Here is a 25,898-nt window from a genome sequence, read left to right on the forward strand (position 1 = left end):
TAAAGTTCATTTCACTGCATAACATTGCAGGTTAATGTGCTCTGACAGTGGCAGCCTGTAATGTCAGCCTCCGTCAACCTGCCTGACTTTCTATCACAAGAGGGTACTGAGAGAATATAACTGACTCAGTACCAATCAACAGCCACTAGAGAAAAACAACAGACACAGTTCAGAGCACACGCCCTGCTGGTCTTTGGTCAGAAACTCTGTCCTTGTTTATGAAGGAGAACAGCAACAACTACCGAAGTATTAAATCCTAATCTAAGATCTACAATTTCTGGTCAATAGATTCATAAATTGAATTATTAATTCATAATATTTTTACAATACATAATTCAACTTACATAAAAGTTTTCTACTGTTTACCTCTCAGGGAAAGAAAATATATTAAGTGTGCCAAAATGTTTGCTAGTTAACCAAATGAATTATTTTATAATAACAGCAGCTATCTTCAAACATTTATCATCTATAAATTAACCTTTCACACGTTAGGTTTGCATAAAAGCCAGGTACACTGGAAATATCAAAATGCTTTCAATGTTTACTTAAAACTCAGCCAAAAAGTGAGTGTCCTGGGACAAAAAAGAGGTCTAACTTCAAATCATGGACAGTTGCTACCATTGTGGAGGATAGCTATGGAAATTACGTTAAAAACACTTGGGAATGATTTCTTGCCTAGTTTTCAAAGGACTTCTATGATAGAACTATTCAAACACTGGTCCCAATTATCAGTTTCCTGAAAACCAGAATCTCTGTGAGCTGAGAGAGGAACCATTATCTTAATATAACCAAGATGAGAATTTCAATTTAGTGATTACAATCTGAAATTCTTATTTCTAGAATCTTCATCTGAAAACGTCAGACGTCCCTTGTACTTTATTGGAAACGTTCTCAAGATTTAGTACAGTTACTGTTGGAAATGCCATCAGTATTGATTATAAAACCAAAATGCATTTATTTAGCTAGGAGACAGTCTGAGTATCTGAACAAACACCATCACTATTTTTCATTGCTATCTAAAACCAAACATGGAAAGCAACATATTTAATTTGGAATGAAGACTTACTACTGTGGCAGACCAGAGTCTTTAATAGCAGTGGCTGTATTAGAAATGGCTGCAGCAGGAATCTTTTCAAAAGATTTGCAAAACCCGCTGTTTGGAGAGAGATTTCCTAAGATATTGTGTTATTATATTGAAGATTCTCACTCTAAGTTGGACAATTCAGATAGCCAACATGTTCTCTGAATAGGAGAAATTCAATTTTGGAGGCTTCATCGAGCCATTTTGTCAAGGTAAAGAGATAGTAGCTGCTTTTTAAGATAAGCAAATAATATAGCCTACTAGTTGGTGGGGGTGGGGGGAACACAATTAGGAGAAGAAATAAACTTTTCAATGGACATCTAAAAGCCTTACTGCACATCCTGCTGTTTAAAATTAAAAGCTTCTAGATTAGACTTGGGAGTTCCAACAGCTACAGTCAAGAGTACAGCGGAAAAGATCAGGTATAGCAAACGTAGCAAACCACAAGAGGGGAGTTGTTACTTAGCAACCTCAGCGGGAAGGGCTGTGCAAGTTGGTCAAACCCGTTTACTGAAGAAAGGTTTTGGTTGAAAGCTGCACAGCTGGCAAGATGTTCAAGGAAAAAAAGGAAAGAAAATCCTGAATAGAAATGAGTTAATTGTCTTGCTGCTTCATACAGTTAATATAACCAACACGTCCTTCTAAGATAAAAGCAAACTTCAACCAGAATTAAAAAAAAAAAAAAAACAACCAGATAACTAAAAAAAAGTCATAGATCATTTCTCTTTTGATACACACATACACACACTTCAACATATCCACATTTAAACATCATAATGTAGCATCAAAAACAAAGAAAATTGCATTTGTTTGTTATTTTATTGGAAGATTGCTTTTTAAAAAGAAAATAAAAGAATCTGAGGATTCTTTATCTGAAGTCCTGTTTGGTATTTATTTTCAGATAAAGTCAAACAACTATTACCAAGATGACTAAACGTGAGAATGCTTTATCTGCAAACGCTAAAGTTTACACTATTAAGGAAAAAAAAACTTTACTAAATTTAGGAATAGAAAAGCTGTTGGAGATTTGTAGCAATTAAATTTTATTTTGAATTTGGAAAATCGAACAGACTAGAATGCTGAATTCTATTATAGGAGAGCACGAATAAACTTGAAAATAAATCGGCCGGGCGCGGTGGCTCAAGCCTGTAATCCCAGCACTTTGGGAGGCCGAGACGGGCGGATCACAAGGTCAGGAGATCGAGACCATCCTGGCTAACCTGGTGAAACCCCGTCTCTACTAAAAAATACAAAAAACTAGCCGGGCGAGATGGCGGGCGCCTGTAGTCCCAGGAGAATGGTGTGAACCCGAAAGGCGGAGCTTGCAGTGAGCTGAGATCCGGCCACTGCACTCCAGTTTGGGCGACAGAGCCAGATTCTGTCTCAAAAAAAAAAAGAAAATAAATCTATTCTTACCCGCAAAGGAAATAATGAGAGAACTACATAACTCTGGAGTTTATTTAAAATCCATAAGCTAGGCCAGGTGCGGTGGCTCATGCCTGTAATCCCAGCACTTTGGGAGACTGAGGAAGGCGGATCACCTGAGGTCAGGAGTTCTAGACAAGCCTGGCCAACATAGTGAAACCCCCATCTCTACTAAAAATACAAAAATTAGCCAGGCATGGTGGTACAGGCCTGTAGTTCCAGCTACTTGGGAGGCTGAGGCAGGGGAATTGTTTGAACCTGGGAGGTGGAGGTTGCAGTGAGCCAGGATGGCACCACTGCACTCTAGCCTGGGCGACAGAGCAAGACTCTGTCTCAAAAAAAAAAAAAAAAAAATTAAAATTAAAAAAATTCATAAGCTTCTAGCTCAAGACAGTACAGTCTACTACAGCATAGGGTTCAATTTAACATGGTCCTGTCTTAAATCTAACCTAACTTTTCATTTGAATAGATCTATAGTCAACTATAATCGCATGGCATCAACTCCAAGAACAGCAACATAATAATAGTTAATAAACTGGAAACTTGTTAACTGAAAGCAATTCTTCTTAATGTTAGCATAACTTTCAGGAAATCTAGTCATTATAAAATAAATATCTGTAAAATACCATCTCCCTCTTACCACTTCTGTAAAACTATTTTAAAAATCATATAGCTAATATTTCTATTAGCCAATTTTAAGTTCCTTTCTAGGGCATGCTACTTTAAGACTATTATTAAAATAATAACTGTAAGAAAAGTAAATACAGAATGAAGTATAAAATATCTTTTAATAATATGTGTATACACTCCAAAACAACCTGAAATACATAGTGCAGTAAAGTTACTCCAGTCTTTAAAAAATTATAATATTTAATATTTTAAAAAATTCATTAACATTTAGGGGTATCTGAAAGATTAAAGAGAATTTTATGAAGATGCTTCACAGATCAGCAACTTCTCCAATATGTAAGCCAGTAAATTTGCTCTGGAAAAATTACATGTTGATAAATCTTTCCAGGTATGTTTTCTGTCGATTGATATAAAATATATTTTATTTAAAATTAGGATTGTCTGGAGCTTGGTGGATTTAATTATTTGTAATTACCCAGCTGTTGTCAGCCTGTGGCCATTTTATGACAGTGGTATCTACTGTGTGGGCCAGGTTCACCTGTATATCTTCTCAAACACAGATTTAATGTGCTATTGATGAAACCATTACTCGAACCAAATTAAAGTCTGGGCTGATATATTGGTCCACAGGGAGCTGTCAGACATGAAAGGAGTAATTAGTATTCATTACTTCATACTCCATAACACTCCAATTATTAATGAACTTCAACTTTTGGACTATGCTGTATCTATCACAAACATTTCTCAGACATTCATTATTAGGAAGAATAAACTAATACTGGTTAAAAAAAAAAAACAACACAACTCCCCCAAGCAAATAGAACTAGAATAAACAAAAACACTATTGATAGCCAAAAACTTTCTGAGGGACGTGAGTTTCTCCAAGGAGGATGGTGTTATCCCACCTGAGTTTGAGGATATGATAAAGACATTCTGGGTGAATGTGGCAGATCAACAGTCCCTGCAGGCTGTTTTCCTTGCTCTCTCTTTTCAATGCTATCTCTTGTCTTTACAATACCAAGGAAAATGCTTGTAAACCCACAGGTTACATAGACACAGAGTCGCATAGGAAAAAAAAAAAAAAGAGGACAGAGAAATCAAGTAAAATGTTCATTGTTGGAGGTAAACAGGGAAGATTCATTATAAAATTTACAAACATGTAGATTAATTTTCAAAAATTTTCTGTTCCTGTTATAACACTGCAAATTAGTAGCTCTGTTATTAAATGAATTTTAATTTTAGCAACATTTTCCCATGAATTTTCTTTTATATTTTCTATTTTCTCCCAACTTTTATTTCATTGAAAAAAGAAAAAAAATTCCTATTTGTACCAAACTAATTTTTATTTTACCATATCTCTTCCTACTTTGCATATGTATGAATACTTTTTCGTTTCTCTCCTTTTAAAGAGTTAGATGAGGAAATAAGAAAGCCTTTATTTTGTTTCAAAGATACTTCTTAACAGGCAAAAACAATGCAATAACAAAAATATCAAAATTTATTCAAAATGCTTTTTAAGAAAATGACTTTTATAGATTTAGGGAGTACAAGTGCAGCTTTGTCACCTGGATATATTGTGTGGTGGTGAAGTCTGTGCTTTCAACGTAACCATCATCCAAAAAATATACATTGTGCCCATTAGGTCACTTCTTATCCCTCACTCCTCTCCCACAGTCCACCTTTCAGAGTCTCCAATGTCTATTATTCCATTAAAGCACTTTTTAAGCATTTGTAACAAAACTATTTTGAAAGTTTAGAGTGCCCTCAATTTGTTCATTCCAAACTAAAAGTGGGGGAAAAAAGGAGGCAGGAATAATTTGTCGAAGAGGTGGCTAATAGTATTAAATATGGGAAATCGTTTGGATTATAAAAACAGCAGAAGCATAAAAGGCCCTCTCAGTTCTCTGAAAGACCCCACAATTCTTACATACTACTAGTGAACATGTACATTTCTAAACACTTTGGAAAACAATTCAGCATTATCTTTTAAAGTTGATTGTGCATACGTTCTACAACCTAACTATCTTACTACAGAATATAAACACTGAAGAATCTTGCTGTGTGTACCTGTAGTTGTATGCATGAATGTGCGTACCTGTAGATGTATGTATGAATGTGTGTGCCTGTAGATGTATACAGGAATATTCAGCAATATTCACAGCAGCGTCATTAATAGCAAAAAATCTAAAAATAACCAAAATGATCTTCAATAAGAATGTTAAATAAATTGAGGAATAGTCATATCATTGAATATTTCAGTAATAGACCCAGAGTGGTGGCTCATGCATGTAATCTCAGCACTTTAGAGGCCGAAGTGGGCAGATCACTTAAGGTCGGGAGTTTGAGACCAGCCTGGCCAACATGGCAAAACCTGTCTCTACTAAAACTACAAAAATTAGCCAGGCGTGGTGGTGGGCGCCTGTAATTCCAGCTACTTGGGAGGCTGAGGCAGGAGAATCGCTTGAACCTGGGAGGTGGAGGTTACAGTGAGCTAAGATCGCGCCACTGCACTCCAGCCTGGACAACAGAGCGAGACTCTGTTTCACAAAGAATATTATAGTAATGAAATTGCAAGAACTAGAGCCAGAAGCAGCAATGTAGCTTAAATCTCAGAAACATATGATTGAGGGAAAAAATCAAGTCCTTTTAAACTATATACACCATAATGGTGTTTTTATAAAGCTTCAAAAGAATATGTTGTTTCAGAATACACACACATATGATAAAACATTATTTTAAATAAAACAATGAAGTGATAAGCAACATTCAGAATCTTCACCTTCCTACGTCTTTGATTTGCGTGTCCCTGATGACTAACGATGTTGAGCATATTTTCATGTGCTTATTAGTATGTCTTTGGAGAAATGTCTATTTAGATCTTTTACTTATCTTTTAATGGGAAAGATCTTTGATCTTTATATGCCAGTCACATTCTAGAAACTTGACTAAATACATATTTATTGACTGAATTAAAAATATATTTAATGTATGTTATTTAAAATATTAAATAAATAATATTTACTATGTCCTCTCTGTTAGGCTTTATGGAACTGATCATATCATTCCAATATATGAACACTGGTTACTTTTGGAAGTGGAGGCAGAATTGTCAAGGAGGGGAGCACAAAGGTAGCTTAAAGGATATTGTCAATAATTTGAATGGCAGATACATGTCTAATTTATTATGCTTTATAACTTTATATATTATGTATTTTATAGGTATCAGTATTAAATAAAATTAAAACACAGTAAAAACCCAAAATACTTCTCCTAGGATGCAACTAGGATAGGACATTTTTTCTGCCTCTTCTCAGTGCCAAGCTAGAAAAGGAAAGTTTTTTTGATTTAGTAATTATTTGTGTGTGTTTATTAACAAATTTACCCTTAAATGGAAGTAGTGTCCTCTAGCTTTATACAGGAATCTCTTAGCAGACTGCATATCCTGAATAGGCTCTAGCCTTGTCCAAGCTTTGTACATTATCAAAAGAGAACCCCAAGGTCATCAGGTTTTAGCAGGCACCCTCAGGAAGGAAACCATCTTTGGTGTTCCTTGTCTCTCTGAGTCCCTGCTTTTTGGTTGTACTTTTTTTTTTTTTTTGTCTACTCATAATACATTTCGAAAGGTGTTTTAAATATTTTAAATGACATATTTAGTTTTGTTTTTAGTATTTGAATACCTAATCTGCCATAGTAAGAGAAATAAAAGTTTTACGTTTATATTGTTCTATTTTTGTTTTGGTTAACCATCTTTTTAAAGACATACAGTATATGATTCTTATCCATAAAGAACTTATAATCAATTAAAGTTATGTATGAATGAAAAAATTTAAGCTTATTGTAAGGGGGAGAAAAAAACTGCAAAATGACACAAGGAAAATATACTATGTAAAGGAGACATTAAATATGGAAAATTAAAATGTCCAGTTAACACTTAACTGCTATTGGCTAAATAGCAGTTAAATCCTAAATATAGTGAATTTAGGCTGTGAAAAGAACAGTTAAGTAAAATAACATATCACAGGAGAGGGGATAATCTGTGGCATGAGGAAATGAAAGGCCTGGGCTATATTATAGGCAACTGTAGGTATGAAAAACATAGTTTCCAAAACAATGATGGGGAAATAAATGAGGCTTAGGAAAAAACTGAGGGGGAAAGAGTTAGACTGGTAACATGGCACTCATCAACACCCTACCAAAAGATAGTAGTGCCTGTTTATTTGCAAAAGCTTGCTAAAAGATAAAAGGTTTTGGGGATAAGACCTCAAAAAGAACAGCAACAAAAGCAACAATATACAAATGGGATTACATCAAGCTAAAAAACTTCCGTACAACAAAGGAAACAATCAATGGAGTGAAGAGACAACCTACAGAATGGGAGAAAATATTTGTAAACTATCCTTCTGATCAAGGATGAATAACTAGAATATATAAGGAACTCAAACAACCAATAGCAAATAAATAAATAAATAAATAAATAAATAAATAAATAAATAAAAGCAAATAATCTGATTTAAAAACGCATAAAAGACCCGAGTAGATCTTTCTCAAAAGAAGACATACAAATGGCCAACAGGTATATGAAATTGCCCAACATTATTAATCATCAGAGAAACGTAAATCAAAACCACAATGTGGTACCATCTCATCCCAGTTAGAATGGTTATTATCAAAAAGACAAAAAATAACAAATGTGAGAAAGGGGAATACCTGTACACTGTTGGTGGGAATGTAAATTAGTACAGCCACTATGGAAAACAGCAGAGAGATTCCTCATGATCACGTCACATGATCCAGCAATATGGCTGCTGGGCATACATCCAAAATAAATGAAATCAGTATATCGCAAAAGTATCTGCAATCCCACGTTCACTGCAGCAATATTCACAATAACCTAGATAAGAAACCCTTTTGAGTATCCAACAATGGGTGAATTGTGATACGGTTTGGATATCTGTCCTCTCCAAATCTCATGTTGAAATGTGACTACCAATGAATGTTGGAGGTGGGCCTGGTGGGAAATGTTTGGGTCATGGGGGCAGATCTCTCATGAACGGCTTGGTGTCCTCCCCTGTGAGAATGAGTTATCTTGAGATATAGTTGTTTAAAAGAGCCTGGCTCCTCCTTCCAACTCTCTATTGCTCCCTTTTTCTTGCTGTGTGACATGTCTGCTCTCCACTTACCTTCCACCGTGACTGTAAGCCTCCTGAGGCTTCACCAGAAGCAGATGCTGGCACTATGCTTCTTGTGCAGCCTACAGAACCATGAGTTAAATCAACCTCTTTAAAAATAGTAATAAATTACCCAGTCTCAGGTATTCCTTTATAGCAATGCAAAACAGATGAACACAAATGGGTAAAGAAATTGTGGTACATATACACAGTGAAATACTATTCATCCAGAAAAAGGAATGAAGCTGTCATTTGCAGCAACATGGATGGAACTGGAGAGTATTATGTTAAATGAAATAAGCCAGGCACAGAAAGACAAATATGGCATTTTCTTACTCATATGCAGGAGCAAAAAATCGGGTCTCATGGAGGCAAACAGCAGAATGGTGGTTACCAGAGGCCAGGAAGGGAAGTTGGCGGAGGAAGGGAAGTTGGCAGGGGATGGGGAAGATAAGGAAAAGTTGGTTACTGGGTACAAAAATACAGTTAGAAGGAATAATTCTAGTATTCAATAGAATAGGAAACTCACAGTTAATAATTTATTGTATATTTTGATATAGCTAGAAGAGAAGAATTGTAGTGTTCTCAGCACAAAGGAAAGTGTTTGACACGATGGATATCCCAATCACCCTGACTTGATCATCACACCTTGTATACGTGTATCAAAATATCTCATGTACCCCCAAAATATGTACAACTATGAGGTAGCAATTAAAAAACACAAAAAAGAGAAAAACCTGTTTAAGAAACTAGGTTTTCACATAAACTTCATATAGTTATAAGGTATGCAAGAGGACATTAATTAATATCTCTGGGTCCCCATTTTTCTCATGGGAAAAGGGCAGAGGGTAGACAGGGTACCCTCTATATTTTTCTGGCTATATAGAGTCTCCCTAGATAATCACATCCGCCATGATGGCATAACTCCTCCAGATAGATATTCCCCAATCTACATGGTCAACCAACATCCTTTTATTAAGCTCCATACTCACATATCCAACTGCTTTTTAGACTTCTGTTTTAGAAATGAGTGTTAAAGAAGTACCTCAACCTTTGCATATCTAGTAAGAGAAATTATTGGTTCTTTCCCTACACTTACTCTTATTCCTATATATACCTCACCATAAAGCACAGTATCGTTTACCTGACAGAAGGCAGAAGAAAACATCCTCAAACCTCCTTTTTTACCACCAATAATATCCAATTAATTACCATAAATTGCTGGTACTAACTCCTTGATACCACACTGATTTGTCCTCTCCTCTCTTTCCACTGTGACTGCCTAAGTTTAGGCTCATACCATGTCTCAAATGGATTACTGCAATTATTTACTAACTAGACTCTGGCTCTAGGTCCACACCCTTTCAGTCAATACTTTCAGAAACATTAATCTGATCACATCGCTTCCAGTGTGCTCAAGAGTTCTTACTAGCTTCCCCACTAACTTATGATCATGATACTTGAGTGAAAATATGGAGACTCCAGGAAGGCACGGTCCTTTAGTTAAAAACAATTGGTATTACCAACTAGTGTAACTGATAGAAATAGGCCCCTTGAGCATACTTAGGAGGGGTTGGAAATTATCAACACATAGCAAAAGGCCAATGTAGGGATCAACCAAGAAAGTCTGTGCTCTGGGTCCTGCTCTCCTCTCCAGTCTCATCTGTCCCAGTCCACATCCTTCTCTCTTCCTCCCCAACACAGACTCTCCACCCATTTGGATTCTGTTTGCAGTTCCCCAAAGCTGTTGGATTGTTTTGTGTGTTTTACTATTTGAAATTAGGGCTCTCTGTCCAGGATTCTCTTTTCCCACTTGTCTACCTCACAAATACCTACTTAACTTTTGAGCCTTGCGTTAAATAAAAATGTAATCAAAGGTAATTTTTTCCAAGAAGTCTTTTCAAGTCTTCACTATGGAACTGACAACTCCTTGCCATGTATACGTCAATCACCACACCAACGGTTCTGTTTGATTGTTTATAGGTCTATCTTTCCTTATGGAAATGTAGCTTTCTCAAGTGCAGGGTCTGTATCTTAGCACACTAAATCTGCAGCCCCCAGTATAGTACCTGGCATATAGCAGTGCTCAGAGAAGGTTTACTCAATGACTGACAGGATATATAAGGACTCCACTGGCACTATAGTCTCTGGGTGAAAATACTCTAAAAACATCTGCATGGAAGAGGGAAGAAGGAAAAGCTGAGGATAAAGAGTTGAGATTTACCCACAAACAAGTGGTTTTTCCCACACATAAGGGTTTAAGAGCCAGGATTAAGGTAACAACTGCATGCAATCAACACCATTTGTTACATTCTTACAGATTATCTTTAATCTTCTTGGCCTTAAAAGAAATGCTAGAATGATATTAAGGGAGGAGACTACCCCTCATATTGTCTTATGCCCAATTTCTGCTTCCAAAGAAAGAAAAAGTAAAAACCAGAAGGCAGAAATGAAATCCACAAGCAGACAGCCCGGCGCCACACCCTGGGCCTCGTAAAGATCCACCCCTGACCTAATTGGTTATGTTATCTACAGATGACAGACTTTGCATAGAAAAGCACTGTGAAAATCCCTATCCTGTTTTGTTCTGAGCTAATTACCGGTGCATGCAGCCCCCAGTCACTTACACCTTGCTTGCTCAATTCATCACGACCCTCTCACATGCACCCCTTTAGAATTGTGAGTCCTTAAAAGGGACAGGAATTGCTCACTTGGGGAGCTCAGCTCTTGAGACAGGAGTCTTGCGATGCCCCCGGCAGAATAAACCCCTTCCTTCTTTAACTGGGTGTCTGAGGAGTTTTGTCTGCTGCTCGTCCTGCTACATTTCTTGGTTCCCTGACTTGGAAGTGAGGTGATTGGCAGATGGTCGAGGCAGCTCCTTAGGCGGCTAAAGCCTGCCCTGTGGAACACCCCTGCAGAGAACTCTGACCAGCCCGAGCAACGCGGATCCTGAGAGCGCTTCTGGATAAGCATTTGCCTCAGTGGGCTGCCTCGCCAGAGCACTGTGTGGCAGTGGCAGGCCCCCGTGGAGGATCAATGCAGTGGCTGAACACTGGGAAGGAACGGGCACTTGGAGTCTGGACATCTAAAACTTGGTAAGACTAGTCTTTGAAACTTGCCCACTCTGTTCGAGTGGAAGTGTGGCCTGAGCACCCATGGCGTGCCTTTATTGGCACTTTGGTTTTGGTTTTAGTTTTGACTTGGTTTGAATTGCTTGGCAGGATTGGTCTTGGGAGTGCCTACTCCATTTGAGCGGAAGCATGGCCTGATCACCCATGGTGTGCCTGTACCAGCACTTTGGTTTTTGTTTTTGACTTGACTTGGATTGCTTGATACTTTGGTTTTGGTTTTGACCTGGCTTGGATTTCTGGATACTCTGATTTTGTTTTTGGTTTTAGTTTGGTGCAAACTGCAAAAGTGTGTGTGTGCCCTTTTTACCTGTTCTTTGTTTTGTGGTGTGCAGGTGGTGTGAGCGTGGTGTTTTGTCTCATAGAAGCATAGGCCAGACACAAATAAGTCCACCCTACTAGGAACTATGTTGAAACATTTCAAAAAAGAATTTAAGGGACATTGGTTTCAGCAAGTGTCACTTGTCTTTTTACTGATTGAGTAAATCAGTACTTTTTACTGACGGAGTACTATGACACCAGGAAAACTGAAAACTTTGTGTAAGACAGACTAGCCAGCATTAGAGGTAGGTTGGCCATTAGAAGGAAGCCTGGACAGGTCCCTTGTTTCAAAGGTATGGCACAAGGTAACCTGTAAGCCAGGGAACCCAGACCAGTTCCTGCACATAGACACTTGGTTACAGCTGGTTTTAGACCCCCCGTCCCCAACACACAGTGATTGAGAGAACAGCAGCATAAGCGGCTGGCAGAGGCAAGGAAAGACCAGCAGAGAGAGAGAAAGGAAAGAGACAGAGAGGAAAAGAGGCAAAGAGAGAGAGGAAAAGAGGCAAAGAGAGGCAAAGAGGCAAAGAGAGAGAGGAAGACACAGAGAGGAAAAGACAAAGAGGGAGTCAAGGAGACAGAGAGAGAGAGAGCAAGAGGCAGAGAGAGAAAGAGGAAGAGACAGAGGCAAAAGGAAAGTCAAAGAGAGACAAAGTCAAAACGAGAAAGAAAGAGAGAGAGAGTTATACAAGTAGTTAAGAAAAAAAAGTGTACCCTATTCCTTTAAAAGCCAAGGTAAATTTAAAACCTACAATTAATAATTGAAGGTATTCTCCAACCCTATAATACTCCAATACCACTTTGTTGTCAGTGTAAACAAGGGCGTATCCCAAAAGCACCTAGGTCTTCCTATCAAAAATCCTTAACCCAGTAACTATCGGATGGCCCAAATGCATTCAATCTGTAGCGGCAAATGCTTTGCTAACAACTAAAAAAAAAAAAAAAAAAAAAAAGCACAGCTCACCAGTTCAGAAGTATCCTAAGGAAAAAAAAAAAAAGGAAAAAAAAAAGGGGGGGGGGGGGGGGGCGGAATTTATATAAACAGAGTATTATATGGTAAATTCTTATCCTGAAATAAATTAACTGCTTGTTTAAAGAAAAAAAAATTTGTAATAAGTCAGAAAGTTGAGGCATGTCGAAGAATTGCGAAAGTCATGCAAGAGAAAAATGTTATAAAAAAGAATTTATGCAAGAAATGTTGTATAATTCAAAAGTAGGCCTCCTGCATGTAAAACTACTGAAAAAAAAAAAAAAAACCCAAAAAATAGTTTACGTGCAAGGTGTATAAGAAAAGTAAAATATACTTTTGGTAAAAAGATTATAAGGAGGCATAAGAATGGACATTTTTACTTACATTAAAAAGTTAAAAAAATTATTGTTTTGAAGGTTTAAGTTTTAAAATGTTAATTGTAAAGAAAATTCTGTGTGTAAACATATTAGCTAAAGAAGTATCATCCAGTTTTTCTGTAAACTGGACATTAAAGTAAAAGCATAACAGCTTTTTCTTAAAGCACTAATCTGTTCTTTAGCAAAAATTATAAAAGGTTAAAAAGAGTCTATAAAATCTTACCTTACGGTCAAACATTAAAAATTAGATAAATATGTCTACAAGGTTTTATTAAAATTAGGTTTAACATTAATAACACACTAATATAAAGATAGAATTTAGCTTATCTGGTATAAAAATCATACGAGAAGCATTGTTAAATGTAAAATGGTATTTGGCTTTCTTTGGTTTAAAAACTAATAAAAATAGGTGCTAAAGGAAATTTCTCAGTAAAAACGCACTAAGGACTATAAAGTCCACTGCCAAGGTCCCCACATTTAAAACAAAAGGTCAATTTCTTAAAAATTATATACTTGGTTTATCTTCCACTTTCCTTTCTCTCAAAAACTAAAAGTCATTTAGCACATGTACCACCCCTAAAATTTCCAGTAAACCAGCACCAGCCTGAAGATCACATTCTCATCAAAGGGTGAAAAGAAAAAAAACTCGAGCCAGCCTGGGAAGGACCCTATCTTGAGCTGCTAAGCACCAAGACTGCTGTTCGTACAGAAAAAAACAAAAGAAAGAAAAAAAAAAGAAAGAAAAAAAAAAAAGGATGGGCTAATAACACCTGAGTCAAGAAAGCACCACCCCCTCCAGAGTTGTGGGCCACAGTCCCAGGGGAAAACCCTACCAAACTAAAGCTAAGAAAAATTTAACGCTTTTCATCTATTCTATTACTGTTTCTTCTTTCCTCGTTCTAATGCTGACCATCTAGTTATTAACATAACCAAGTCAATTTCGCCTCAAACTACTGCATTTAATGCTTGCCTTGTTATACCCTGTGGAGATTGCCAAGTCAAAGACAGCCCTCTACTTCAGAAAAGTACCTCTGTCCCTCCTGATTCTCCTCAGACTGGGCATTAGTAAACTAGGACCATTTAATCCAATGAGATTTCGATAAAGACCCCAGTGCCAACCAGGAGTCTTGCCCCCGATGTAGAGCTTTCATGCCACAGTTGGTCCAACGTTCTGTGGACCACTAAAGAGCAAGGATGGACCGCCCCAACCAGTATTTGTAATTTCCTAAAACCATACATTCATTTTACTAGAGGATCAAAGAAGTTAAAGACTTGAAACAAACTTTGGCAATTAAGACAAGATACCAAGATGCAAATGCCTGGTTAAAATGGATCAAATATTCCATCTGCACATTAAACAAAAGCAATTGTTATGCTTGTGCACATGGCAGGCCAGAGGCCCAGACTGTCCCCTTTCCACTAACGTGGTCCTCCAGTGGACCAGGTGTAGGCTGCATGGTAGCTCTTTTCCAGGATTCTACAGCTTGGAGTAATAAGTTGTGCCAAGCTCTCTCTGCTATATCCCAAAGTCTGGCACCCTGCGGGTCAGCCCCTCAGGGGCATCCAGCCTCTGTCTCCCAACACTAAGTTCACTTCGTGTCTCTCACAACAGGGAGGAAACTTAGCCTTCTTTGTAGACCTGAAAGGATGTAGTGAGTTTAAGAATTTTCAAGAGATTATCAATCAGTCAGCCCTTGTTCATCCCTGAGCAGACGTGTGGTGGTATTGTGGTGGACCTTTATAGGGCACTCTGCCGAATAACTGGAGTGGCACTTGTACTTCAGTCTAATTGGCTATCCCTTTCACCCTGGCGTTTCATCAACCAGAAGGAAAAAAAATAGTAAGACATCGTAAAGCGAGAGAAGCGCCTCATGGGTCTTTCAACTCTCACGGCTATTTAGGCGCAGCTGGAGTCCCACAAGGAATACCAGATCAATTTAAAGCTTGAAATCAAATAGCTGCAGGATTTGAGTCAATATTTTAGTAGGTGACAGTTAATAAAAATGTAGATTAGATAAACTGTATCTATTACAACCAACAACAATGAGCTTTTCATGAGTTAAAAGAAAAACTCATGTTGGCCCCAGCCCTGAGGCTACCTGACCTGACAAAACTCTTTACACTCTGTGTGTGAGAAAGACAAAAAATGGCAGTTGGAGTTTTAACCCAGACTGTGGCCAAGGCCAGTGGCCTATCTCTCAAAACAACTAGACAGGGTTTCCAAAGGCTGGCCCCCAGGTCTAAGGGCCCTAGCAGCAATGGCCCTGTTAGCACAAGAAGCAGATAAACTAACCCTTAGGCAAAACCTGAATATAAAGGCCCCCATGCTGTGGTAACTTTAATAACTACCAAAAGACATCATTGGTTAACAAATGCTAGAGTAACCAACTACCAAACTTGCTCCGTGAAAATCCTCACATAACCATTGAAGTTTGCAACACCCTGAACCCCACCACCTTGCTCCTGGTATCAGAGAGCTCAGTTGAACATAACTGTGTAGAGGTCTTGGACTCAGTTTATTCTAGCAGGCCCAACCTCCGAGACCATCCTTAAACATCAGTAGACTGCGAGTGGTATGTGGACGGGAGCAGCTTCGCCAACCCCTGCAAAGTGACTCTGAAGAAGACGACAAGCCCTGCTCCAGTCACAGCCGGAAGCTGACTGGTCCACACACGGCCGAAGCATGAGGAAACTCATCATGGGACTCATTTTCCTTAAAATTTATACTTTTACAGTAAGGACTTCAATAGACCTTCCTCAGATTGAGGACTGTTCCCAGTGTATACATCAAGTCACTGAGGCAGGAAAAAGGTTGTTACGGTCCTATTATTTTATGGTTATTATAAGTGTACTGGAACTCTAAAAAGACTTTGTTTGTATAATGTTATTCTGTACAAGGTATGTAGCCCAGGAAATGACCAACCTGATGTGTGTTATGACCCATCTGAGCCTCCCATGACCACAGTTTTTAAAATAAGATTAAGGACTGAGGACTGGTGGGGGCTCATAAATGATACGAATAAAGTGTTAGCCAAAACAGAAGAAAAAGGGGTGCCCAAACAAGTCACCTTAAAATTTGATGCCTGTGCTGTCATTAATAGTAAAAAGTTAGGAATAAGGTGTGGTTCGCTTAATTAGAAAAGAGACTATATGGCAGAAAATAAATACATCTGTCATAAATTAGGACTGTGTGGAAATAAATGTAAATACTGGTCTTGTGTCATTTAGGCCACTTGGATAAAAAGAAAATGAAAAAGATCCAGTCCACCTTCAAAAAGGAAAAAATGGCCCTTCCTGTACTAAAGGTCAATGTAACCCCTTAGAGCTAGTAATAACCAATCCCCTTGATCCTCTCTGGAAAAAAGAGGAGTGTGTGACCTTAGGAATCGACGGGGCTGGACTGGATACTCCAGTAAATATCTTGGTTCGAGGTGAAGTTTACAAACGCTCTCCTGAGCCAGTGTTTCAAACTTTCTATGATGAACTAAATGTGCCAGTACCAGAAATTCCAGGAAAAACAAGAAATTTGTTTTTGCAATTAGCTGAGCATGTAGCCCAGTCTCTCAATATCACTTCATGTTACATATGTGGAAGAACTGTAACAGGAGATCAATGGCCATAAGAAGCCCGAGAATTAGTACCTGCAGACCCAGTTCCTGATGAATTCCTGACTCAAAAGAATCACCCTGATAATTTCTGGGTCCTAAAAGCCTCAATGATTAGACAATATTGCATAGCTAGAGAAGGAAAAGAAATCGCTCACCCCGTAGGACGACTTAGTTGTCTGCGACAGAAACTGTATAATGGTACCACAAAAACAGTCACTTGGTGGAGTTCAAATTACACAGAGAGAAATCTATTTAGTAAATTCCCAAAGTTGCAAACTGTGTGGACCCACTCAGAGTCCCACCGGGACTGGACAGCCCCCACTGGATTATACTGGATATGTGGGCATAGAGCTTACGCCAAATTACCTGACCAGTAGGCAGGTAGTTGTGTTACTGGCACTATTAAACCATCTTTCTTCCTACTGCCCATAAAAACAGGCAAACTCTTGGGCTTTCCTGTCTATGCTTCCTGTGAAAAGAGAAGCATAGCTATAGGAAATTGAAAAAAAAAATAAATGGCCCTGAGAGAATCATACAATATTATAGGCCTGCTACTTGGGCACAAGATGGCTCGTGGGGATACCAGACCCCCATTTACATGATCAACCGAATCATACGGTTACAAGCTGTCTTAAAAATAATCACTAATAAAACCGGCAGAGCCTTGACTATTCTGGCCTGGCAAGAAACTCAGATGAGAAATGCTATCAAAATAGATCAGCGCTTGACTACTTGCTAGCAGCTGAAGGAGAGGTCTATAGGAAATTTAACCTTACTAATTGCTGCCTACACATAATCAAGGGCAAGTAGTTGAAGACATAAAGATATGACAAAACTGGCACATGTGCCCGTGCAAGTGTGGCATGGATTTGATCCTAGGGTCATGTTTAAAAAATGGTTCCCAGCACTAGGAGGATTTAAAACTCTTATAATAAAAGTTATAATAGTAATAGGAACCTGCTTACTGCTCCCTTGTTTGCTACCTGTACTTCTTCAAATGATAAGAAGCTTCATCACTACCTTAGTTCACCAAAATGCTTCAGCACAAGTGTACTATATGAACCACTATTGATCTGTCTTGCAAGAAGACATAAGTAGTAAAGATAAAAGTGAGAACTCCCACTATTGATTGAGAGTCTCAAAGAGGGGGAATAAGGGAGGAGACTACCCCTCATATTGTCTTATGCCCAATTTCTGCCTCCAGAGAAAGAAAAAGTAAAAACTAAAAGGCAGAAATGAAATCCATGAGCAGGCGGCAGCCCGGCGCCACACCCTGGGCCTGGTAGTTAAAGATCAACCCCTGACCTAATTGGTGATGTTATCTATAGATTACAGACATTGTACAGAAAAGCACTGTGAAAATCCCTATCCTGTTTTGCTCCAATCTAATTATCAGTGCGTGCAGCCCCCAGTCACATACTCCCTGCTTGCTCAATCAATCACGACCCTCTCACACGCACCCCCTTAGAGCTGTGAGCCCTTAAAAGGGACAGAAATTGCTCACGTGGGGAGCTCGGCTCTTGAGACAGGAGTCTTGCCGATGCCCCCAGCAGAATAAACCCCTTCCTTCTTTAACTCGGTGTCTGAGGAGTTTTGTCTGTGGCTCATCCTGCTACAGTATGATCAATTTTACAAGGCTTAACAGAGAGGACATATTCAGTAAATATTATTAATTTGAATTAAGTTGTTCTGGCCTGATATTTGTGATAAAGACTTGAAGCTCTATGTAAAATTTGTTTCTAAAATTGAAGACCTCTAGAATCCTCACTGATAGTTAACTACATCCATACTGAGAATCATGACTCAAATTTATCAGTCTTTGGAAATTTCAGATTGTCCAACTATATATGTAATAAGAGTCATCAAATTGCTTACACCTAAATTGTGCTATTGAAGTTGAAGTTGAAGATCAGAGAACATGCATTTCACTGATAAAAATTTTAGGTCTTCATAATAGAGTCAGAACCTTAATAACAAGGATTTCGCTTCAGTGACATTCAACATTTTACACTATATTTTTAACACATCAGACACAGCTACAATTATATTTATGTTAAGAGTTGCAGTTTGTCAAGTGGCTTGTTAGATTGTTCTAAATGTGTGCCTGGGTAAAGTTTGGTTTATTAAACAATAAGAAGTTGTCAGTCACTCTAAATGGATTTACTTAGTGAGTTGTATGATAAATACCATACTAATCAATTAGAGACCAAGAAGTTAGTCATCCTGATGTAGGCCTATTTCCACTTAAAATTGACAAGAATAAGCTAGTAATGAAAAAGGGGACAGATACCTTAGAGGCAGAGCGTGGGCGTTAAGGAAGAACAGGGTGGGGAAAGTTCTGAAATTATATCTCTTTGAAGAAAAAAAGAAGAGAGGGAAGGAAATTCAGTCAATTAAGTCTAATGAATGTTGGTTGCTTGTGTGAAGAGGCATAAGGAGTCTCTGGAGTGCCAGTTTCCCCTGTGCCCACCCAGACTTGATTGAAGACACAATTGCTGCACCTCACCTTTCACACATTCATAGGAAAGTGACATGATGACTCCTCAGAAATGGCTTCAAGGCCCCTGAGAGAATGTTCTGGAAAGTACATTGTCTTGGGGGAATGGCCACCTCTTAGAAAGTCACATATAGCTCCTGGAGGGGTAGGGGGAAGTATTTCTCTGTTGTTGATAATCCAATATTGCTGGCATAAGGGATGATTTCCGGGATCCACTAATGAACTCTCCTTTTCTGAATGGTTACATTTTACATATATTAGGAAACACAGAGCTAGCACAGTAAACCCATGCTAATTTTAAAAAATAGTGAATGGATTTAAAATCTAGTTAAAGAAAAATATTAAGTAAACAGGGCACAAGTGATACGTAGATTGGCAGCCATATTCAAGGTGTTCTGCAAATTACTGAAGTTAGAGAAACATTGGTATAAATTTTAAAAGAGGCAACTATTCTCAGATTTATAACAATGCATTTTCTTGGCCTATAGATCAGGAATTGGATAAAACAAATCTAAATCCACCAAATAAATAGTCTGAAAGTCTGGATTATGTTGCGGTTGCTTTGGTCTTGGAGTGTAGGTGCATGAAATGGAAACTCAGAAATATCACTAAGATTTCAATAGACTGCTTGATTATGAAGCTAAGAAATGGATGCTGCTGCTGAAAATCATTTAGCATGATATACATGTTAAAAAATCAAGAATACTTACTTTCCTTTTTTAATAGTATTCCTGCCAAGTAGTGGATCCAGGACTGGATCTATTGTTTCCTCGAGATTTTCAATTAAGATGACATCACCAAAGGCCAAAGCAGTTTCAATGGCATTCACAAACCTTAAAAATCAGTGGGATTTGAGATAATAAAATGTAAATTGGCACAAAATGTTCAAAATTTTTTATATGATCAAATTATATTTAATGTAGATATTCTAAATGGGACAAACTTAGAGAAAAGTATTTTATAAAGTAGTAGTTTCCTTTAACTAGATTACACAGAAATTAAATATGAAATTTTAAGATACATTTTAGTTGTATTTTCCAAGTGAAATTTAGTAGTTTGAACTAATAAATCTATATATAGATTAGTTGCTTGTAATAGCAACCATAGTTGAAATAAGTGTAAGTTACCCAACTATCATACATGTAAATTCATTTGATGGGTCTTTTTAAAGTAAAATTTCATGTATTAAATGCTTTATAATTTGATCAAACTTTTATTTTTTAAATCTTTAAGTTTAGTCACTTACAATGGGGAGATAATATTTTACTTTGGTCTTACTCTCCAACAAATATCTCCCTACCAAAAATAATTTTCTGCAAGTATTCAGATAAGCAAAAACTACATTAAAAAAAAAAAAAAAAAAAAAAAACAGAAAAACAGAGATGGCAGACTCACTCTGTTGTTCAGCCTGGAGTGCAGTGGCATGTTTATAGTTCAATGTAGCCTCCATTTCCTGGGCTCAAGTGATCCTCCTGCCTCAGCCTCTCAAGTAGCTGGGACTACAGGTAGGCACCACCATACCTGCCTACTTTTTTTGTTGTTGTTTTGGTAGAGATGGGGGTCTCACTCTGTTGCTCAGGCTGGTCTCAAACTCCTGGCTTTAAGTAATTCTCCTGTCTCAGGCTTCTAAAGTGCTGGGATTATTATAGGCATGAGCTACTGCACCCGGCCTAAGAACTACATTTCCTTGTATAACTACAGAAATTTATTATTTCACTCTATGTATAAAAAGAGGTTGGAAGGGTCAAGTGAAACATCCATAGTTCTAAAATAATTTATTCAACATTAACTGAATAGCAACTGCATACAAGACAGCTTTCTATCTATCTAGACAGTATTACCATGATGACTTAGTAACAGAAATTCTTGGAGTAGATTTAGTTCTCAAAAGTGACATGTAAATCTTGACTAAGATAATAAATTAACTTCAGGCATCCAATGTTGGGACTTGTAGCCATGTTAAGATCCTTCTATAAGCAGAGTATAGATTTAGAAATATGACCGTAAACATCATTAAGCCTGGAGGCACCATTGACAATTCTTGTGTTACTATCCAAACACTCCAGGGAAGGAATGTAATATACATCCATTGTTGGCTTTAGAAAATTCACATATTTTTCCCCACAGACACAATGTTTGTTCTAACCTTCAATTTTATCTCTTCTTCAGATAATTGGATGCCATCCAACAAGAATGCCTTTTCAACAGAGATACTTTACATGAAACACGAGCAGGCAGATAAACAAATAGCACCAAATTGTAATACATCAATGTGGTGGAGAGGTCTAAGAAACATCACGACTTTATACAAATCAGACCCACTTCACAGCAGGTAAACAGAAAGCCAATCTCTTCAAACTTCACATACCCTTTCTGGCCCAAATGTGTGACTTTCAGGTCCATTCCATACTTATTCTTGATCCACTTAATTCCCTGTTGCTGGGGATCTATCAGCAGAGGCCAGCGCTCACAGTGTGTTAGGATAGCAGCATTTTCGGTGGACATTCTGTCACTGGGCAGCCCTTCGTTATTCCAGGCGGCAACTGTAGCATCATCCGTCAACATGGAAATCAAGTCCAGGCCTTCAGTTAGTGGAATGGAAACCTTTAAATTCAGAGTTGAATGCAACAAATTGGCCATGTGGCAGAGAGAGAAGACAGACAAGAGAAGAAGAGAACAAAGCCATGAGAAAGTAATTCTAGGTAAACACACGATAATTTTCTGTGGATTCTGAGAAGCCAAACACAACTCATCATTAGATGCAATTTGACTTGATAAACCTAGTATTTTATATCTCAGAATTCTGTCAACTGTGCGATTCAACATCAGTTTTATCAATTGCATCTACTGGGCTTCAACTGAGAGAGACTTTGCCCCATACTTAGGTAAGAGAGAACTGACACACCAGGAAGAATGGCAGGATACCAGAAATGTATTTGCCCATGGAGCAATCGACACCCCACCCCCGTATAAGCAATGCTAAAATTCAGTATCTTGTTCAGGCACTTCATTTTTTTTTCTACAGACCAATGCTACAAAGAGATGACCTCTCTTTCTGGGATGGGTTAATGAAAAGTACTCAGTTCACTGGAACTCCATCAACTCCTCAGTTGTGCAAAGGAACTTAGGATATCACTTCAAGGCTGAGAGGAAATTATCCTTGCCTTGATTGCATTGCAAAGTAAGGGGTTGGGGAGGGGCAAGCAAGGAGGAAGGGGCAAGCAGGGTGGACAGAGTGATCCATTTTAAAGAATAAACATAATTCTGTATAAAAACTGACAACAAATAATGTTGTAGCAAAACTCGTATTAAAGAATGTATTTGTTCACTCCTCCAGTCATCAATCACCAAACATTTATTGAGCATTTTCTACATACATTAAACACTGTCCAGAGACACCAAAATGTGCAGGATGAATACCGAGCTAGCTCCCCAGCTTGGTGGGGTGGTTAACATGGAAGCATGCCTCCATAAGAGACTGTAGTAAGAACCCTACCTGTAATAGGTAGGGGAGGCTATATCAGCAGTAACAGTTTGGTTCATTGGTTTGTCACAGAGCTTCAAAACAAAATGCTGAAAGGATTCCCACATTAAGGCTGGGATGCAATTTGATATGAATATAGGAAAAGTAGCACAATATTCTTACTGCCTCTGACTACAATGTTATCTTAAAAATGAATCAAACCCTATCTCCTAGTGATATTGAACAAGTTTTGGTATCTGACTTGATACATAGTTCCCTTAGAGACATAGGCAATTTGATGTTTTAGAATAAGCACTTTTCTACTGGCAAGAGATACGTGCTTTGTTACCTACCTTCTACTTAATACAAACAGCTGAAACAATTGGAGGCTGTGAGTAACTTTGATTTCTGAAGCTCTAAGGACTAACAGAAGGGGCACCTGCAGATTTCATATTCAAAATCAATGGTGTGAGTACCTACTCTGTGCAGAGTAGAGAGCCAGGGATCAAAGAGAATATCAATCTCCCCCTTTTTTCCTGGTCAGTAGGGGAAATAAAACCCATTTCAATATAAATGAAGAAATAAAACCCATCTTAATCTAAATGAAGACACCTACGTTAAAGAATATCATAACTACAATGACTACTTTCAGGCTCAAATTTTTAGGATGTTTTAATAGTATTGTGTCCAAAGAGCTAGGAGCATAGCTACACACAGAATTTTTTTCATCAAAATATTTTTTGATAGTTATAATACAGGCATCATTTTCACAATTAGTATTAACCAAAGTGTAGGCTGAGGAAAATAAGCCTCATTTCATATACAGGCATGCACCATATGATATTTTGGTCAACGATGGACTGCATATACAAAAGTGGTTTCATAAGATTATAACGGAGCCAAAAAATTCCTATCACCTAGTGACACTGTAGCCATCATGATGTTGCAGTACAATTATATTATTTTAAAAACAAATTTTGTGTAGACTAAGGGTACAGTGTTTACAAAGTCTACAGTAGTATACAGTAATGTCCTAGGCCTTCACATTCGCTCACTGACTAAGGAAAAGTAGCACAATATTCTTACTGCCTCTGACTACAATGTTATCTTAAAAACAAATCAAACCCTATCTCCTCGTGATATTGAACAAGTCTTGGTATCTGACTTGATACATAGTTCCCTTAGAGACATAGAGCACATAGAGACTTAGAGCAATTTCCAGTTCTGCATGCTCCGTTCACCATAGGTGCTCTATACAGGTGTACCAATTTTAGTCTTTTATGCTATATTTTTTCTGTATCATTTCTATGTTTGGATAGATTCAGATGCACAAATACTTATCATTGTGCTACAACTGCCTACCACATTCAATAAAATAACATGCTCTGCAGGTTTGCAGCCTAGGAGCAATAGGCTATGCCATGTAGCCTAGGTGTGTAGTAGGCTGTCTCATCTAGGGCTATGCAAGTACAACAAAAGGCATTTCTCAGAACATATCCCCTTCATTAAGTGACATATTAGAGTATACCTTTTTATCATAATTAACTTGTCTTGTCAGAATTTCTTGGAGTCTGCAGCAAGGAAAATGGGTTTGGAAACCAAGTGTAAAGAGGGAACCCTTTAGTTCAAAGTCTGCTTCTAGAGTTAGCCTGTTGCAAGGCTCCATCTAATTGCTCTATTAAGTAGGGTCAACATGTTGTGAGTCGGGATGTTACTATGAGGTGGAGCTGAAAGAAAAAAGGCGGCTCACTCTTTGGAAAAGAACCATTTGCTAGAGAGAAAGACAAGGCTGGAAGCACATGCCACAAGCCAAAGTGAAATTAGTCATAACACCAAATGCCCATCTGGCCTCTAGAAACTGACCAACTGGCCTATTCCTAAGATAAAAGGGTAATTTCCTGTGGAGGTAATACTCCCAGTTTCTCCTAATGTTACAGTAACATAACAACTCATGTTTACGTAAGGCTTTACCTGTTCACAAAGTTTATTCATATAGATTCATTCTTGCCATTTTTTCATTTAACTTGAAGAACAAGAGTTCTTCAAGGTAAATATCTCTATTTTATTGCATAGGACACAGAGGCTTAGAATTCGTGCTTATAATAACTAATAACTAATTATTGGCACAAATAACTCCATATATTTGCTCTGTCTGTAAACTGCTGGGTCAAAGCAATGAGTGGAGTGCAAAGGCTGCCTTGAACTTGCCAATGATTCTGTCCATCTGCCCAGCAAACAGCAATTTTGGATGGAAACAACTTTGGAAAACAGTGTAATTTAGACCCTCAAGGCTGTGTATGCCCACAGCCCCTGTCCTTTTCAGCCACTATCCTCTGTGTTACTGTTTTCTCCCTGTCCCATCCCTCAAACTCATGTCCCAGTGGTTGTACTTTCTGACACCCCTTCCCCCATACCCTTTAGTATCTTAGTTCTGTTTGGACCAAATTGCCTTATCTTCTCTAACTGCTTGTCTTAACCAAAACCAGGCTCTCCCCCAAGGGCAATGGCTGTCAACCCCAGGCTGGATATAGTACTTATGGGAGTGCTTGAGAAAGCTGCCAACACGCATAGCCCTTCCCCCAAGTGATTCAGCATCAATGGGCATCAATACATTTCTTTTTTTTTTTTTTTTTTTTTTTTTTAATTTTATTTTTTTAATTATACTTTAAGTTCTAGGGTACATGTGCATAACGTGCAGGTTTGTTACATATGTATACATGTGCCATGTTGGTGTGCTGCACCCATCAACTCGTCAGCACCCATCAATTCATCATTTATATCAGGTATAACTCCCCAATGCAATCCCTCCCCCCTCCCCCCTCCCCATGATAGGCCCCAGTGTGTGATGTTCCCCTTCCCGAGTCCAAGTGAGCTCATTGTTCAGTTCCCACCTATGAGTGAGAACATGCGGTGTTTGGTTTTCTCTTCTTGTGATAGTTTGCTAAGAATGATGGTTTCCAGCTGCATCCATGTCCCTACAAAGGACGCAAACTCATCCATTTTTATGGCTGCATAGTATTCCATGGTGTATATGTGCCACATTTTCTTAATCCAGCCTGTCACTGATGGACATTTGGGTTGATTCCAAGTCTTTGCTATTGTGAATGGTGCCGCAATAAACATACGTGTGCATGTGTCTTTGTAGTAGCATAATTTATAATCCTTTGGGTATATACCCAGTAGTGGGATGGCTGGGTCATATGGTACATCTAGTTCTAGATCCCTGAGGA

General features: G+C 38.1%; 1 protein-coding gene across 1 annotated transcript in view; it reads right to left on the minus strand.

Moving 5' to 3' along the window:
* DNAH11 (dynein axonemal heavy chain 11) overlaps nucleotides 1-25,898 on the minus strand; it is a 371,689-nt gene that overhangs the window by 71,903 nt on the left and 273,888 nt on the right. Inside the window, exons 64-65 of the mRNA XM_031935967.1 lie at nucleotides 21,574-21,809; nucleotides 19,916-20,038 (exon numbers count right to left, since the gene is read on the minus strand). Coding sequence (XP_031791827.1) covers nucleotides 19,916-20,038; nucleotides 21,574-21,809 — 359 coding nt within the window. The remainder of the gene's footprint in view (nucleotides 1-19,915; nucleotides 20,039-21,573; nucleotides 21,810-25,898) is intronic.

This window comes from Piliocolobus tephrosceles, chromosome 8, assembly GCF_002776525.5.
Source record: "Piliocolobus tephrosceles isolate RC106 chromosome 8, ASM277652v3, whole genome shotgun sequence".
NCBI classification, from domain to species: domain Eukaryota; kingdom Metazoa; phylum Chordata; class Mammalia; order Primates; family Cercopithecidae; genus Piliocolobus; species Piliocolobus tephrosceles.